The sequence below is a fragment of the Malaclemys terrapin genome, chromosome 1 (genome assembly GCF_027887155.1).
Source record: "Malaclemys terrapin pileata isolate rMalTer1 chromosome 1, rMalTer1.hap1, whole genome shotgun sequence".
Classification (NCBI taxonomy): domain Eukaryota; kingdom Metazoa; phylum Chordata; order Testudines; family Emydidae; genus Malaclemys; species Malaclemys terrapin.
Genome location: NC_071505.1, coordinates 156165649 through 156185436, shown reverse-complemented (window position 1 = coordinate 156185436; position 19788 = coordinate 156165649). Strand labels below are relative to the sequence as shown.

At 37.0% G+C, this 19788-nt stretch overlaps 1 protein-coding gene across 2 annotated transcripts in view; it reads right to left on the bottom strand.

Moving 5' to 3' along the window:
- Nucleotides 1-19788, bottom strand: part of TBC1D23 (TBC1 domain family member 23) — a 48633-nt gene that overhangs the window by 16107 nt on the left and 12738 nt on the right. For both annotated transcript variants that reach the window (XM_054044837.1, XM_054044846.1), the window contains exons 3-10: nt 19648-19753; nt 12171-12375; nt 8830-8953; nt 6010-6134; nt 5857-5903; nt 4629-4732; nt 3814-3936; nt 2688-2780 (exon numbers count right to left, since the gene is read on the bottom strand). In XM_054044837.1, coding sequence (XP_053900812.1) covers nt 2688-2780; nt 3814-3936; nt 4629-4732; nt 5857-5903; nt 6010-6134; nt 8830-8953; nt 12171-12375; nt 19648-19753 — 927 coding nt within the window. The remainder of the gene's footprint in view (nt 1-2687; nt 2781-3813; nt 3937-4628; nt 4733-5856; nt 5904-6009; nt 6135-8829; nt 8954-12170; nt 12376-19647; nt 19754-19788) is intronic.

The following is a 19788-nucleotide window of genomic DNA, read 5'->3' as shown; positions in this document are numbered from 1 at the left end:
GTTCAACCCAAATTAGAACCAAGATCCTCTTACAGCCAAATGCTGTAATTATTAATTACTGGTTAAACCCCACTACTTCCTGCCATTAAAGCGATATATAAATTACATGGAGTCAAATGCTTACTCCCCCGGTGAAAGTATTGCACTTGGTACATGTGAATAAAATGTATTAGGTTACCTGAATAGCTTTTATTTTCAATCAGCAATTGTTTGGACATACTGCTTCTTACATTAAATCCTCCACAATGTACCCACACACGCACAAATAAAACTGCAACAGGCTATTTTTATTAATTGAACATGTTTTCATCAGTTATATGACAGTTTGTCTTATTTATTCAAGTAAGGGCAATTATAGCCAGTCAACTGTAAAACTACAGCAATGAATCCCAGTTTATATCTCATTTAAATGCCTGACAATTTTAATATGTCCAGTATATTGAAAAGGGAGGACAGCAGTTTGAAGGACATAATTTTGATTAATAAAACGTATTATTTTATAACATTAAGCAGTTAAAGGGGCCTATTTCTACCTCAATGAACACAAACATTCCATTAAGGCTCATGGAGTTGTTATCCACATGCATCAAGAGGAAAATATTTACGTTTCTTTCCTACATAAATATTGGTTTACTTGCAAAAAGAACTTAACTATACAGACAATAATTGTATTTAAATATTCAGTTGTAACTGTCTTCTGATTATTACAACAATATTACAGAAACATGAAAACTAGTGATATAAATGAAGGACATTAAAACTTTCACTCATAACAACATAAAAATGGCCATACGAGGGTCAGACCAATGGGCCATCTAATATCCTGTCTTCCTACAGTGGCCAGTGCTAGAAGCTTTAGAGGGAATGAATAGAATAGGACAATTATTAAATGATGCATCTTCTGTCATTCAGTCCCAGCTTCTGGCAGTTTGAGGTTTAGGGACATCCAGAGTATGGGGTTGCGTCCCTGATCCTCTTGGCTAATAGCCCCTGATGGACCTATCTTCCATGAATTTATCTAATTCTTTTTTGAACCCAGTTATAATTTTGGCCTTCATAACATCCCAAAAATTCCACAGGTTGACTGTGCATGGAGTGAAGAAGTATTTCCTTATGTTTGTTTTAAACCTGCTGCCTATAAATATAATTGGGTGACCCCTGATTCTTGTGCTATGCAAAGGGGTAAACACTTCCCTATTCACTTTCTCCACAGCCTTCATGATTTTAGAGGCCCCTATCATATCCCCACTTAGTCGTCTCTTTTCTAAGCTAAACAGTACCAGTCTTTTTCATCTCTCCTTGTATGGAAGCTGTTCCATACCCCTAATCATTTTTGTTGCTCTTCTCTCTACTTTTTCCAATGCTAATATATCTTTTTTGAGATGGGGTGACCAGAACTGCATGCAGTATTCAAGGTGTGGGCATATCATGGATTTATATAGTGGCATTATGATATTTTCTGTTTCATTATCTATCCTTTTCCTAATGGTTCCTAACATTGTTAGCTTTTTTTTCACTCTTGCAGCACATTAAGCAGATGTTTTCAAAGAACTATCCATGATCACTCTAAGATCTCTTTCTTGAGTGGTAACACTAATTTAGAGCCCATCATTTTGTATGTATAGTTGGGATAGTTTGCCAATGTACATTACTTTGCACATAGCAACATTAAATTTAATCTACCATTTTGTTGCCTAGTCACCCACTTCTGTGATCAGAATGAATAAATTATCAAAAAGCACTTTATGAGCTACGTATATGGTATTCACTGAGCAACAAAAAACAGCCATCTCTGAGGTGAAACAACTGCACTACAAGACAGTTTAAGACAATAAGCGAATAATGTTATGGCACCCAACCGAAATGGCAGAGACAATTTCAAGAAGGCAAAAATGTGTAATAAGAGTTCACACCCACACTTGTACAGAAATTCCAGTGGGATCTGTAATGAAGTTAACAGGATCTCAGTTTTACATCTGTAGCCTACAGGACTAACCTGCTTGCTTGTATATACATCTTTTCTTATAGTTTAAGTATTTGATGTATCTATAGGTTTATAAATTTATATTAAAGAAAGTTTGGCTGTAATGCAAGAAACCTATATAACCTACGTAACTTAATATAGATATCAGCTCCAACATACCTTCTCTCATAGCACCATGAGAGCCAGCAGCACAGTGCCCCATAAAGCCACACTGTGGTCTTGCTTTAGTACTGACAAAGAAGAGTGACACCTACTAAATTATTTGGAGTTCTCATCCAAGCAGGATGAGATTTTGTGACACCAGGATTTTGCTTATGTTGGCTTTCTCCGGGTGTCACAAAAGATTAAATTTGTCAGCAAGATGGCTGCTACCGGCAGTAAACTCAACAATGTAAATACACATTTAGTTTTAGATAAAATGTACACTAAGTTTTAAGGAATACTATTTGCCAATATAACATTTCAGGGGAAAATATCTGGGGCAAAATGGGTGGAGACTTTAAAAAAAAACAAATAAACCTAGGACTTTTAGAAAAAGCTCACTTCTGAAACATGGGAGTATAAACTGAAGACCACCACCAAGTGCTCCATTGACGAGAATTTGAGAACCAATGGTTTGTGAAACTAGACATCTCTCTCTCAGTTTTGTTTTAACTAAGGAAGTTAAAGAACAGCTTTTGTCAAAAACATAAAGCATACTAACCAAGTCTGAGTCTAGGTGAAATGCTGTTGATAAATGCCCAGCATTGTATTGTTCCGCAGGACGACAATCCACTACAAAGAACCTTACTCCTTCCTGAAAGAAAAACATTTTACCTGTTGCGATTTACTAATTTAAAGTTTAAAATAATTACTGGGAAAATCATACCATTCAAATGGATTTGTTATGCAATCTCTTTTAAGTAAGGACTCCTATGCTATAGGGATGGGTCTCCTGATGTGACTTACTAGTTAGCAAAAAACTATGTTCATTGTGGGAGCGCCCAGCTAAAGCAGTATAGCAACACCACCAATAATGCCCCAACAGCGATCTTACATTAATACAGCAGTTTTCATTTCCAACAGACTCCAAGTGCTATATGACAATGAAATCATTTTACCCATCATTGGGAAGAAATGCAGCCCCTACTTAATAGCACATAACAATGGAGTCAGAACCAACATAAAATTAAAGCTAAGCATATGATTAAGTGCTTAGTTCAAAAGGGATAAACGTAAGCATATGTTCATTGCTTTACTGAATTGAGGCCAGAAAGCTGTTATTAAAAAGGCAGGTACCTTTTTAAAGACAAAACACTGGACTTGCATCAAACTACAACATTATTCATGTATTATACTAAAATATTGAGAGTAAAGTCTCTGCATGCTAGTATATAGGTCTTACAAACTATTGCACAAATTAACATTTCACAACCCAAAGGCAGGATTCTTTTGTAGCAGTATTTTAGTCACAGGTAAAGAGTTGATCTTCCACTGAAATATTGTGTGTGCGCACTTGCGTGCAAGTGTGTGTTTTGTTTTTGTTTGTAAATCTGCATCCCTATTTAAGGAAATCAAATTAAGGGAATGTCACACTAGGCTCCTCACCTCCCATGAAAGGCCTGCTAGGGGGGGTTGGGGGGGGAATCATTGTCCCTTGTAGTAAGGCTGCACTGTGGCCAGGAAATCCTTTATAAGGAAGCTAGAATCTCAAGGCACGGAATTATTTCTAAATCAGCAAACAGTAACTTGTATTTTCAGCTCCCAGAAAAGATTTCAGCTAGATGGGGAAATAAAAGATTTCTCCTCTCCTTTTGGAAAACAGTAATGTAGTATGTCTAGTTACAGACCCCTTGTTGCTGATTTGCTTGAAGAATCTCAGATACTGAAATTGCTAGACAGAGAGCTTGGCTCAAGTCTGTGTCGTCATCCTTGAGTCCCAACAAGCTGCTGCCAAAGAGACTGTGGTTGTTCTATTATGGTAAGACACAAAATACCTTTAACATTAATTGCAGTTATTATACTTCAAAAAAAAAAAAAAAATCAGACTCCAATCTAAGATTGTTACTTCTACAATGTTACAGGTGTACATTGGACTTTATAGACAAGTTAAAAATAAGAGTCAGCCATATCTTGGTCACATGAGTTTTTCCATCAGAGAATTTCTGAAAACCATTAAAACAGCCAGACTTCCCTTACATTCAAATTTGTCAAAATAATCGTTTGACAGCCCTGTATGACTACGGTTGCGTCAACATGGTTAAAAAAACATTTTTTCATCTCAGCAAACAAAAGTTGGTGTTAAGGAAATCCTGCCCCTTTGATTATCCCCATTACTTGTCTACCACAAAACATTTGTACACCATGCTCAGAAGAAAGCACAAGTAAGCCAAAAGTAGTAAGTACCAGTTACAAGTTATTAGTTGCACTGGAGTCAGTGGGACTACTTTTGACAGTCGGAAGTGCAGAACTATCCCCTATACTAAGAGCCCTGTTTATCCTTCATCTCAATAGCATTTTCTGCTCACTTTCTCAAAATTACATCCAAGATTGCTATCCGATCCCTGCCAGAGAACTACTGTCTCAGTTTGGCCTGTCTGAATTGCTCAGTGTTCATAAAAATCACCAAGTTATAAAGTAATTTCCTCAACTGCTTGGCTATTACCTTTCTGAAAGAAGCTGGAGTTTTACTAGAATAATATTGTGCCAAAGAGAAAAGGTCTTCTATATCTTCTATATCCAAACTGGCTGGGGAAGTTTCTAGGAATCCTGTAACATGCAACATACGGAAATTAATACTTAAAACATTTTAAACAAAACATTGCATGTGGCCTTTTCAAACAGTAAAATATACTTTTTTTAATAGAGCACAACACAATTAATTTTTTCAACTAACTTGTTAATTTATCCTCTCATTCAGGAACATAGTTGTTTTGGAAGTTACATATTCAAAATATGTGGTATTTACCAGTACATTTGTGAATATAGTGGTGGCTTCCTAAGCTGCCTGTATTGTTGAGTGATGGGATGGGACTGCTAGTCAAATCTCATTAGTTACAGATGGGTGGAGCCAGAAAATGCAGGAAATATTTGTTATCCCCTTAAATGTTTCTGAACCTCAGAAACACACCACACACATGCATGTTATTTGCTAGATGTTTGAGCTTCAACTCAGAATTGCTCATGTTTCGTGGATTTCTATCTAAATTTAGAGTTTAATCCTCAATCAATACATCATCTAGTAAAGAGAGCTCAGGAAGATCCAGGGAAAGCACCAAAAACTCTGAGTGACTACTGGACACTTATCCATCCATCACGATGAAAGGGCGCAACTCACCAGTGTATGCCAATATGGCAAATAACCCAAAACAACTTTATTGTGTATTACGGGATTTATTTAAAAAAAAAAATAGATTTAATAGTTCATGGACCAGCATTTTCATTGACGTGAACCCAACTTTAGAAATATAATAGATGAAATCCCTACCCAAGGAGCCTACAGTCTAATTCATATAAATGAAGACAAGGGGGAAAGAACAAACACAAAAATGGGTGCATACAGCATCTAAGAGAAAGAGTTAGTGAGGGGACTGGATCATGAATAGAGAGGTTGTTTCAAGCACATGAAGAAAGGCATGCTGCCAAGTGTGGGTGAAGGAAAGGGAAACGCAAGAAAAGAATGGGTAGGATGCAAAAAGTGATGGGGGAACGAAGGAAGATATGAAAGCAGAATATGGGCAGAAACTGTGTTGCAATGCAGAGATTTGAAGGTGACAATCAGGAACACTATGAAAAGAAACAGCTAGTGAGGGGATTTGCTGAGGGAGTGATGGAATCAGACTGGCAAATGGGGAAGATTATTTTAGCAGCAGCATTACAAGAGCAGTACGTACTTATCATTTCTTCTCTGCTGTCTGATTCTTGTGTTAAAATAACATCTCTGAAAATAGTAGAAACACAAGCATGGATTAAGTCAGTAAAAATAAACACCAAATATGGACAAAGCTGTGAGACCAACGAATTCATATTAACAACTATGTACTCACTTTGCATTGACAAGGATGATTAACATTAAGAAATAAATAAAAAATGGATCTGCTTGTTGTAGGTATCCATCCCATATTGCCTGAGTGACTTCAGCTGAGCAGTAATATGAAAAGAGGCTTCCAAGCTGAAAAGTTGGGGAATAGCGTGAAAGAAAGCAAAGAGTCAGGAACAACTTTAGCAGGACTACAATATTGCTAACAGACAGACAAGCTAGCTAAAAGAAAAACACTGAAGTCACTTGAAATTGTACATCTGCACTGTGCATTGAAGGGTAATTCTACCCTTAAAAATTACTTTTGAAAAAGTTGCATAGTAGGGATCCAGATGGTTTCTCTATTTTTACATATGCTCACTTCACAGCTGAAGTGTTCTTTTTTTTTTTTTTTTTTTTTACTGCCAGCCCTGCAAACGCAACTTGGGATCTGAAAGTTGGGCTGGGCTTATTTCTGGCTCATATGCCTTCAGCAATACAGGTTTTGAAATTTAACTTAGTTAATAATTCTGATGAAGCGTAAGCCATAATAGAATTAATTCCCTACTGTTTTGTTGGCTCTGCAGGGCTAATCTTAACAAAAAGTAGTGACAGAACTTATTTTAGTCAGTAAAGCAAGCAGACATGACTTTGAATACACACTGTGAAACAGTGAATACACCTCTACCTCGATATAACGCTGCCCTCGGGAGCCAAAAAAATCTTACCGCATTATAGGTGAAACCGCGTTATATTGAACTTGCTTTGATCCACCGGTGTGCGCAGCCTCCCCCCTCCCGGAGCACTGCTTTACCGTGTTATATCTGAATGTGTGTTATATCGGGTCGTGTTATATCGAGGTAGCGGTGTACCTATTAAGGTGGTGCCATTTTTACATGGTCACTTTGCACAGTTGAACCAGACTTTAAGTTAAAGAGGGTCACACATTAGTTTGGCAGTGAGACACACCACTTAAGTTTTAAATCATTAGGCTGATAACTGATTTACTATCTATCTGCCAGGAATGGAGTGTTTTATTACCATTATAAAAAAAATAATCTTTGGGCACACACACTTTTAAAAAATGCATCCTTTCCACTACACAGAAAGTGCAAAGTGGATGAAAGAACACAAGCTGTGAATTTCCTTCCATGCCGGACAACATTTGTAATGATACTTAACTGAACGGCGTAGTACTTGGCTGATTTAGGGGCTTGCTGAGCCTTCTGATGTGCTCCAGATGGGGGGATTGCTACAGTCATGGCTTTCAATAGCACTTCACCTACTTTTAAAAGCTATCTTGAGAGCGTTTAACACCTCCCAATTTGCTGTTGTAATAAGGGTCAGAAGGTTTGAACAATTTTCAGTCAAGCTCTGTTGAAAATGGTCTTTCTTTGAAGGACAATGGTGCACTGACAGATATAAATGATGTTTCTTACAAACTTTTGTGTGTTTGAATCCCCACTCCCAATCCCTCAAAATATAGTGACCTTAGAAAGAAAAGTCATCCTAGTTTAGCCTCTTAAAATAAAGTGAAAATCTAAGAGTAGCCTCTTAGCTAGTACTGCTACAAGTAGGATATTGAGGGCAACAGCAATTCTGAAGGAGCCAAGGAAAAAACACTGAGCTAAAATGTGTTTTTCCCCCTAAAATTTGATTTTGACATCTTCTATATAAAAGTTACTGAAACATGCTTTCACTAGGGAGTAATATACTAGACAGACTACAGCCAAATCTGACTGCTGCTTTAGATGTTGACTGGCCAAAGCTAGATTTTATTTATTTGTGTGTATATATCAATATCATATTTTACCTGCTGCAGGTTAGTATTAAGTTGGTAGCAGCACAGAAAGCTCTAATTAAAAGAGGTACTATTTCATACCCAGTTTTATAGCTTTTTATTCTTCTAGCTTGAAGTGAAGAACCTTTGAAAAACTTGGTAGAGCCCAAGAATACAAAAATAAATCCTAGCAGTCAGGGTGTATGTTTCATGGTTTACCACCAGTGTCTTTACTATATATACATTTTACAGACTTCTCTTGCAAAATATAATTTAAGAAAATTGTCCCAGAAACAAAGTTTTGGATTTCCTACACTACTATCGAGTTTGATCTTGCAGTCTTTTGATGCACATTCACGCTGACTTCAATATGATGTGTGACTACAAAACAAGTGCCAGGTCATATTAATTAGCAAATTAAAGGTGGTGGGGGGGAGGCCAATTCTTTAAGAGACAGTGATACACAGTCTTAGGCTGCAATCCTGTAAAGAATTATCTTAGTATTAGCTCTGTCAATTCAAATATTTTAGTTAAGTGAGGGAGGAATTTAAAAAAACAGACAACAATAACTTGAATTTATAAACGGAGTTAGCCCTTAATTCTAATCCATAATCTCTGAACTGATGTGCAGATGCAAAACAACTGAATACTTGGGGAAGTAGTATGCAGTACTATTTAACCGCCTCTTGGAAGTAGCAGTCAATTCAGACATTGCCACTCATACTTAATACGAACACTTCCAATCCCTAGTATCAATAGCTTAGGTTTTATTTCTACAGTAAGGATCTAATGTTCACAAGATTTCACCTTCTATTTGGAATGGAATGGCTAGAGACTATAAAAGTGACATACTAAAAAAAAAAAAAAATAATAATAATAATAATACCACACACACACCTTTGTGTTCTTCCTCTATTTCAGAACACTTGGGAAGTGATTAAAAAAAAAAACAAACAAAAAAACCCTCCAAATTCCTTTTGCATCACTACTCCATAGCTCAGCAGTTTGTACTTAAAGTTTCTACAGAAATTTATTTTTCATTATGTTTCCCTACTTTCACTTTATTACCCAGTTGAGTGCATACGAATCCGGTGTTATCTTCTTAGTATCAAGAAAGGAGCAGAGTTCAGGCTCATGATACTGGATGAGAAGCCTAAATAGATGAAATGGTCTCCCCTTCTGGAAACAATCCCTAAAAAGCAAGTAGCAAGACAATGTTTATGAAAACACCCTAATACTCCAGTCATTAGGCTTACATTGGCAATTCTTAGCTAAGAAGAAAATATAACTTCATGTGTCTTAAGAGGAAACATGTAATCCCTTCACTCATACAAGAGGCCACATCAAAGCTGATCAGATGGTGTGGAGAATAAACAAATACTTTAAACATTTTTTAACAATTTAAGCCACCACATTTAAATATCAAAATAAAGTTTAAACATTCTTTTGTGAAAGGCACTTTGGGAAGGAGCGTGCCTCAATCTAAACAGAGAAAATTGTTAACTATTCTAATAGAACTGATCAAAGTGATTTTAAAACATCTCCATGTACATCTGAATAAAAATTTTTACATTAAGCAACTAGTGGGGAGGGAAGAGAGGTAAATCATCGTATGGAGTAGGACAAAATAAATTTGGAAGACCATAAAGACAGATCTTTCTGCTAAGTTAAGTCCACTCAATACACAGCTCTCCCAATCAATGTAGTTCACTTGAGTCTCTCTATGTGGGCAATTCTATTACTGTATGTTGAAGTTTCAAGTGAAACATTCCACTAATTTAATGTGTTGTTTTAGTTATTAAAATATTTCTGTTTTCCCATTCAGTTAACAGTGTAATGGTAACAAACTGAAGACATTCCATTGTCTTATTTTTTGCGTAACAATTTAGTCTCAAAAATTAAATTTCAATCTGAATGGTTAATAGAAGAGTTCAAGTCACTCACACTTTACCAGCTACCAATATTCAAAATGGACTCAAAACTCTTTCAGAATTTAGAGAATTAGTTTCTCTGAGTTTCAGCTTACAATGATTGTAATAAAACCTCCATTTCAGACACAGTAGGATTTTTCTTAAATTGCTCTGCTGAATAAATTGCTCCCTACTACTTACCAGCTCAATCAATCCTGTAGTGGCCTGTCCAGATGTCTAGTTCAGGGGTTCTCAAACTGGGGGTCGGGATCCCACAGGGGGTCACAAGGTTATTACATGGGGGGGTCGTGAGCTGTCAACCTCCACCCCAAATCACGCTTTGCCTCCAGCATTTATAATAGTGTTAAATATATAAAAAAGTATTTTTAATTTATAAGGGGGTCACACTCAGAGGTTTGCTATGTGAAAGGGGTCACCAGTACAAAAGTTTGAGAACCACTGCTCTAATTGAAATGCAACTATCTGCCTCTCAAGAGCAGCGAGTTCAAATACCTACCTCCTCACTCACTAGAGGGGTGAAAAGGCAGAATGATACAAAAAGAAAAAAAAGTGTTCGAGATGCTGATTTAAGTATCACTCTCTAGCCAAAGAAAGAAGAGAGTTGACCATCTGAAGAATAATCTATTTTTCACCCCTCACTAGCGGGAATGTTGCCACGAGAAAACAGAATTCTCAACCTAACACCTGCCCGCATTAGCAAATGAGGATGGGAAATCCTGTAGACTCTACTATCAACCATTCACCAACTTTTTAGGTTATTCATCACTATTTCAGATCATATATTAAAACACATTTTGTGTTAATTCCTATCTTTGTATGATGTGATAAATGTGTGCTCATTTGTTTTCATTTTCTCCTGGTGAGGGGTAAAGAAATAACCCTTTATTAAAAACAGATATGTCAATATTAATGGCTTGACATTTTCATGTAAGCAGTTAATTTACTCTGTCCAGCTAATATGAATCATTATTATTCTACAGGAAAAGGAGGGAAATATAGCTAGCTGTGGGGAGAAGAGAACTTCCTTATTATTACAATAAATAAATAAACTTTTGAGAACAGGTATCACATGTAGCAAAGGTTTGAAAATCATTCTCTCTTTAAGAACAATTCTATTAATTTTATACATTGTGTCTTCCTTCCCTTGATTTGTTAAATAAGCTGTTTTCAAGAGAAACTGGCTATAGTTTAACAGTTCATCTGCTCTTTCTGCACATATCCCTACCTTATGTCAATGTTCTGTTAAAGCAAAACAACCTGCCTACAATTAGGATTTCAGGTAAGTATCAGCAACAGGTAAATTATGAACAAGAAATCCTGCTTTCTTTAAGTTGCTTTTTTCGGGGGGAGGAGGAAAGGAGAGAGTATAAGGATAGTCCTATGGTTAAGGCACCGGACTTGAACACAAAAGATCTGGGTTCCATTCCCAACTGCTACAGGACTGTCTGTGAAATGTTGGCCAAATTATTTAAATCTCTTCATTTCTCATTTGTAAAATGGGGATAATACTTCCTCTCACACCCTTTGTCTCATCTAGACTAAGATCTTTGAGCAGAGACTGTCCATTACTATGTATATGTACAGCACTTTGCACATTTGGAGTCTACAGGCATTACTGTAGTACAAGTAATATTAATTTTAATATGAGGGAGTAAAATGTAGTGGTTAAAACAGCAGGTGCTGCTTCAGGATTTTTGAGTTTTATTTCCAAATTGATGATTACCTACTGTGCAGCTTGGGAAATCAGACCTTTCTGTGCCTCAGTTTACCCACCCATAACATGGGGACAATAGTATCTACCTCCTTTATGGTGATGTTGAGAAACTTAGTGTTTGTGAAATGCTTTGAAGTCACTGAAAGGCAGGCATCATAGATATGCAAAATGCTAATAAGGGAAGAGAAAGTTTATCTTACAGAACATATAGGCAGAACAGTTTCTAAACAAGTATTTCCGATATTGCATGAGGTGATAATGTGTTTTTTAACAGGTTTTAGGAATGTGTGCCAGTTACATGTGAATTAGTTATATCATGAAAATTTTGATAGTCATTTTCTGGAATCGTATCTAATATGTCTGTAGCATTTCCTATCTCCTAGAACTGGAAGGGACCTTGAAAGGTCATCGAGTCCAGCCCCCTGCCTTCACTAGCAGGACCAAGTACTGATTTTTGCCCCAGATCCCTAAGTGGCCCCCTCAAGGATTGAACTCACAACCCTGGGGTTAGCAGGCCAATGCTCAAACCACTGAGCTATCCCTCCCCCCATAGTTACATTTTCATGTACACCTCCAATTTTACAATAATCCCAGGGAATGTGGCAGTTTTGCTACAAACGATGCTACTCCTTTATTACTGCAGAAATCTCTATACCATTTGCCAAAACCACCATAATGTATCTTATGAGAAACTAGTTATGAAAAATTTACACATTCGATGCCAGCAACAGTAGTTCGTTTTCTCTCTCACACACACATTTTACCTAGGAATGTACTTGTTCATAATAGCATAAAAGCAGTTGTATAAATCACTACGTGGAATTCGAAGATGCACCAGTGGCTTCAGTAGATGTATCCAACCGAGGCAGGAATTGTATTTAACATTACGCGATTTACAATAAAAGGTAGTAACGGACTCAATATCCAAAAGTAATACTGACTTCTCTTCTTCTGGCACTGACAGCTGTTCTGGAAATAGAAAAGTATAACAAATACTTCAGAGACAGTTATGGAATAGTTTCATATCGCAGTTACACTCACATACAGAACTGTGACTGCAGATACAGTAGCTTGAATCAGATTTTTGGTGTGAAAAGGTTTTAAGTAGTGCTGTCAAGCGATTAAAAAAATTAATCGCGATTAATCACACTGTTAAACAATAATAGAATATCATTTATTTAAATATTTTTGGACGTTTTCTACATTTTCAAATATATTTATTTCAATTACAACACAGAATACGAAGTGTACAGTACTCACTTTATTTTTCATTACAAATATTTGCACTGTAAAATACAAAAGAAATAGGTGAATTGAAAAATACTAACACAAGTACTGTAGTGCAATTTCTTTATCATGAAAGTTGAACTTACAAAATGTAGAATTATGTACAAAAAATAACTGCATTCAAACATAAAACAATGTAAAACTTTAGAGCCTACAAGTCCAATAAGTCCTACTTCTTGTTCACCCAATTGCTCAGACAAACAAGTTTGTTTACATTTGCAGGAGTTAATGCTGCCCACTTCTTGTTTACAGTGTCACTTGAAAGTGAGAACAGGCGTTTGCATGGCACCATTGTAGCTTGTGTCACAAGATATTTACATGCCAGATGCATTAAAGATTGATATGGCCCTTCATGCTTCAACCACCATTCCAGGGGACATGCTGATGACAGGTTCTGCTTGATAACCATCCAAAGCAGTGTAGACTGACATGTTCATTTTCATCATCATGAGTTGTCAGATGCTACCAGCAGAAGGTTGATTTTCTTTTTTGGTGGTTCGGGTGCTATATGCTATGCTCCACACCTCATCTCTTGCAGATTTTGGAAGGCACTTCAGATTCTTAAATCTTGGGTCGAGTGCTGTAGCTATCTTTAGAAATTTCACATTGGTATCTTTGCATTTTGTCAAATTTGCAGAGAAAGTGTTCTTAAAATGAACAACATGTGCTGGGTCATTGTCTGAGACTACTATAACATGAAATATATGGAAGAATGCGGGTAAAACAGAGCAGGAGACATACAATTCTCCCCCAAGGAGTTCAGTCACAAATTTAATTAATGCATTATTTTTTTAACAAGTGTCATAGGCATGGAAGCATGTCCTCTGGAACGATGGCCAAAGCATGAAGAGGCATATGAATCTTTAGTGCATCTGCACATAAATATCTTGTGACGCCGGCTACAACAGTGCCGTGTGAATGCCTGTTCTCATTTTCAGGTGACACTGTAAGTAAGAAGTGGGCAGCATTATCTCCTGTAAATGTAAACAAACTTATTTCTTTAATGATTGGCTGAAGAAGAAGTAGGACTGAGTGGACTTATAGACTCTAAAGTTTTATGCTGTTTTGTTTTTGAGTGCAGTTATGTAACAAAACCCCTACATTTGTAAGATGCGCTTTCATGATAAAGAGATTGCACTTCAGTACTTGTATGAGGTGAATTGAAAAAAACTATTTATTTTGTTTATCATTTTTACAGTGCAAATATTTGTAATAAAAATATAAAGTGAGCACTGTACATTTTGAATTCTGTGCTGTAACTGAAATAGACATATTTGAAAATGTAGAAAAACATCCAAAATATTTAATAAATTTCAGTTGGTATTCTATTGTTTAACAGTGCGATTAATGGCGATTAATTTTTTTGAGTTAATTGTGTGAGTTAACTGTGATTAATCGACAGCCCTAGTTTTAAGAAAAAGGCATTGGCCTAAATGTTCAAAGCAAGCTGGGATGTCACAATGAAGTGGGAACAGATGAGACTGGATTTTCTAGCCTACATGAAACAAAGAGATAGATTGAAAATGTGCTAAATGCCCCTCTTTTATTCCAATTTGGAGCACTCAGCACATAACACAGTCTCCCCAGCTCCAAAGTCAAAAGGGACTTTTAATTCAACAGACTAATCCATAATGCATATCTCCAATTCCTCAAAAACCCACTTACATACAAAACACGAATTCTGATCTCAGACAGATTAAAATATCAGAGCAGGTCTTCTGATGGCAAAATTAGAGAGCTGTCATACACAAAATACACATCTCCTCTGCTGTAGAGGTGCAAGCTATGCTTTGGCTACCAGGGACTGGGAAATGAGGGGTGGTGGCAGACAGAGGGAAAAGACTTGCAGACAAATCAGGCTGACAAGCACAGTTTGCATCTCCATGCTGCAGCACGTTTTTATACTTGAAAAGTCTGCCTGGTGAACCACAAGAGGAGATCCACTCTGACAATCCTTAGGAGGTTAGTCAGGGCAGGACTCACTGACAAACCTTACTGGTCACAAGCAGCATGGGAAGGAGAGAGAGAGGGGTATAATTGGAGTGGGAGAAAGAACATAGGTTAATGCAGAGGTTCTCAAACTGGGGGTCGGGACCCCTCAGGGGGTCACAAGGTTCATACATGGGGGGGTGGTCGCGAGCTGTCAGCCTCTACCCCAAACCCCGCTTTGCCGCCAGCATTTATAATGGTGTTAAATACACCTCTACCCGTCATAACTATAAAGGGAAGGGTAACAGCCCTCCTGTGTACAATACTATAAAATCCCTCCTGGCCAGAGACTCCAAAATCCTTTTACCTGTAAAGGGTTAAGAAGCTCAGGTAACCTGGCTGGCATCTGACCCAAAGGACCAATAAGGGGACAAGATACTTTCAAATCTTGGTGGGGGAAAGACTTTTGTTTGTGCTCTTTGTTTTGGTAGAGTTCGCTCTTGGGACTAAGAGGGACCAGACATCAATCCAGGCTCTCCAAATCTTTCTGAACAAGTCTCTCATATTTCAAACTTGTAAGTACAGCCAGGCAAGGCGTGGTAGTTTTATCTTTGTTTTCTCAACTTGTAAATGTACCTTTTACTAGGGTGTTTACCTCTGTTTGCTGTAACTTTGAACCTAAGGCTAGAGGGGGGTCCTCTGGGCTCTTTTAAGTTTGATTACCCTGTAAAGTTATTTTCCATCCTGATTTTACAGAGATGATTTTTACCTTTTTCTTTAATTAAAAGCCTTCTTTTTAAGAACCTGATTGATTTTTCCTTGTTTTAAGATCCAAGGGGGTTGGATCTTGACACACCAGGAGTTGGTGGGAGAAAGGAGGGGGGGATGGTTGATTTCTCCTTGTTTTAAGATCCAAGGGGTTTGGATCTGTATTCACCAGGGAATTGGTGAAGAGTCTCTCAAGGCTACCCAGGGAAGGGAATTAGCACATTGGGAGTGGTGGCAGCGAACCAGATCTAAGCTGGTAGTTAAGCTTAGAAGTTTTCATGCAGGCCCCCACATCTGTACCCTAAAGTTCAGAGTGGGGAAGGAGCCTTGACAACCCCGATATAACGTGACCCGATATAACACGAATTCTGATATAACGCGGTAAAGCAGTGCTCCGGAGAGCGAGGCTGCACGCTCCGGCGGATCAAAGCAAGTTCAATATAATGCGGTTTCACCTGTAACGCGGTAAGTTTTTTTTGGCTCCCCAGGACAGCGTTATATCGGGGTAGAGGTGTATATAAAAAAGTGCTTTTAATTTATGGGGGGGGGGTCGCACTCAGAGGCTTGCTATGTGAAAGGGGTCACCAGTACAAACATTTGAGAACCACTGGGTTAATGAGTGAGCTAGCTGTCTGTTTAACCAGTTTGCATTCAGAATAGCCAGCCCATAAATGCAAATGCCAGGTTAAGTAGCAGAGTTTGGGATGGATACAGACCATGGTTGAGGAACAAGAAAGCATATAGGCTGGAAGCCACTTGACTAGCCTGTGTTACTACCTTCCCAAAGGCCTAGGTGATGGTGGTGTACACAAAAAGCACAGCTGTTAAATCAGGTAGGCAAGCGGGCAGCACTGGAAAAGGGATGTAACTGGCAGACTTTGACAGTTCTATCCAGGGTGGATTGATTTAAAAACACTACTTTTAATCATGACTCAAAATCCTTGATTTTCACTTACTGATTTAAATTATCAGTTTTAATCATGTTTTCCCAATTATACTTTTTAGGTATTTTCCTAAAGAGAGGTTAATTCTTGCTAGTTGATATAACCATTACAACATATTGATTTGATTATTTACAACTAAATAAAGCTTTTAAACTAGATATGGTAATTTTTGCTAACCAGGAGGGATATACTATAACTATTCCCATTTATTTCAGCAAATACGTAGCTTAGCATATTTATTCAGATTTCTACATTTTCATTGTTAGAAAATGTATTTCTTATTTACAAGGTAATTAATTTTTATTCACGATTTGTGTCAAGTTGCTTTTGAATGGAAATTCAAATTCAATTAAAAATGTGCAAAACTAGCATTTTAAAATATTTTTATTGAACATTACCTGAAGTGAGTTGCATACATAAATTGAAAAAGTATTTTTGCAAAGCTCTCCTGTAGAGACTGAAAGTATTGACATTTGGAAAAAAAAACAGCATTCACTCCACTGTGAAGAGTGAAAATGATACTTAATGAAGAACTTGACATCAAGACCTATTTATAAAGCTTGACCTCTAAATTAAATGTTTTTACACTTATTCTGTGTAAAAAAGCAGCCTTTAACTCAACATTTACAATTTATAAAAAGAGTTCATTGATTCAGTATATTTTTCTTTTTAATTATTTTACTTGCTTATAGTAAGTCTAGATCTTAACATAGGTTGCCACAAAGAAAAGTAAACTTTTCAACAGGCTTATTTTATTAAAGAAAAAATGTGACTAAAAATCCAATTTAAATAAAAATCGGATTTTTACTTTAAAAAGATTTTTCACACATACCCTTCCTCTTCCCCCCATCCTGGTTCAGTCATCTCTCTTTATGCAGCTGAATTGGGTAATGACAAAAAAACGGGGAATGACTGACCGTGTTTAATTAAAAAATTTGAAAGGCAGCCTATACTTAAGATGTTATAAATGTGTCCAGATGAAGTTTGTGGTGACTAGTTATTTTGCCACAGGGACCCCACGACCCATAACTGACGGTAAAAATTATCTACAAAGGAAGCATTTAAAAAGGGTTCCTTTGCAAAAGTTAATATTTTTTATAATATATAAAAGAAAATGCAAGTGTCATCCAAAGAGTTGTATAAATGTGCAGACGAAATACCTTCACTAAAGTGTGAAATAGAGGATTTTAATCCTGCTTTAAATGCAAATCTTAGATATAACCCTAACACCATGTTATATTGATTAGATTAATTACTTTGGTACAGTCACAAAGCTAGTTGGAAGTTTTCTTTTGGCCTGACTGAGAAAAAGGGAGGAAAAAACCACAAGGAATAGTGACTTCACAGATGTAATGTGCCATAGTCCAATACAACATTAAAACTGATTGTGCCATTTTACTGTACTCCTGAAAAGCTAAGTAACTTAATAATATTAATAGTGGGGTTTTAGATTTTTTTTCTATTTACGTAAGTGATTTTTTTTCAGAAGTGAAACAGGGAAGAGGAATTCACATAGGGAACAGCTTTTTCTTCTCCTCAATAGCTACTATACAAATGCAAAAACAGTTTAAAAACTATTATTGGATTATTGGTGCATTATGCTAAGGGCTTCTGGAAGCCCTTCAATGACAATTTCTAGAACTATGGCAGGTGCATTTGCAGCAGTTTGTTTAGTTTTTTTAAGGTTCTGTAGTGGTGAAATGAGAGGAAGAGAAACAATGAAATAATGGCCACCAGTTTTCAAAGCAGTTCTGCATCCAGTTCTGAATTCTGCAAAGAAATGTAGAGCTCCTGGCTATGACATATCTAGTAGCAAATACACATGGGGACATGTAATGATAACTAGTTATTGGCTGGAGTTTAGGATATACAGTACATAGTTTATTAAAAACCTGCTCACCCATAGCTCTGCTTGCAGGCATAAAACCATAAGTTACATAACTGGACCAGCATCAAAAACTATAGATCACCCCCAAACCACACAATACTCTGACATTTCCTTCATCTAATCCACTCAGATCTCCCTCTTAGAGAACCTAAGACTTGCTTTGCAGCATAGCTTGAAAATAAACAAAACAAAAACAGGAACTGGAAGAATTAAAATGCAAAGGTAGGGATTCCCTAAATTACTAAAGGGATGTCATCAATTTAAAAGTTAGTCACTTTTGCATAAAAATGAGTTAGGAGTATTTTCAGATAAAACACCTGGCACTTAATCTTCCTGACAAATATTGTATTTTTAAAGTGGCATTTTCCTATGTTATTTATCAGTTCTTATGTTGCTGTGTGAAATACCTAAACAAAAAGGGGAAAATGACTGGCGTGGGGGGAGACTGAAAAAGGAAAGGAATTCCCCCTCTCATCTTTCAATTCTAGTAAGCTTACGGGTCCCGTCTTACTACAGTTGACAAAAAGTTCTAGACAAAAAAGAAAAGAAAGAAATAATGGAGATACCCCATCTCCTAGAACTGGAAGGGACCTTGAAAGGTCATCGAGTCCAGCCCCCTGCCTTCACTAGCAGGACCAAGTACTGATTTTGCCCCACATCCCTAAGTGGCCCCCTCAAGGATTGAACTCACAACCCTGGGTTTAGCAGGCTAGTGCTCAAACCACTGAGCTATCCCTCCCCCCAAATTAAAGAGTAATTTAAATTGACAATATCCATTTACATTTATTTCTCTTTCCTATATGAAGTCACTGGAAATAACCCTGCTCCACATTATAAAAACGAGTTCCTTTTTTTAGATTGCTTTTAAAAATATAGCTAAAATATGTGCAACTGTGTTACAGAAGTATTATACACTGCTATAGCCAATGGGAGACTGTTCCTCCCTCAAAAGCTGTAGGAAGTGGTATTGATGATTAAATGAACCTGAGAGCCAGCACTGAATCAATGTTTTATCACGGTGTTAGGAGGCACTGTGTCGCTCTTTGGCATAAACTGGCAACTCATCCCAAAGTTCAAAACCTGAAGGGCATTATATTAAAAACGTCAAATGCAACAGACCAACTTTTTTGAAAGTGGTAATTTACATTTTTCAACAGTCTCAATTACAGCCCTTTTTCCATTGGATTGTGTTTGGATTATGCGGTTCATCACATAACAGATAATACTTTGTACTTCCTTCATGTCTTCCTTTCAAAGATAAAGTTCTGCTTGCACATCGAAGATATTCAGTTATTCTTCTGTGCTAAGCTTTTACCTTCCCCACCCAAAATCCCCTTCACAGTTTAAATACTAGTGAAGGTAATCATGTTAAACAACATGACACTAAGAGAGCAGGCATTACAGAAATATAGTTATCAAACTTACCAATTAGCTCTTGGCAATCCTTGTGAATTATGCTCTGTTCTGGTAGATCTAAACAACCATCCCAGGATGCCAGACTGTCCCCTTTTCCTACAACATTCAGTGCAATCTGAAAACAAACAGTTCTTCAAAGCATTACTGGCT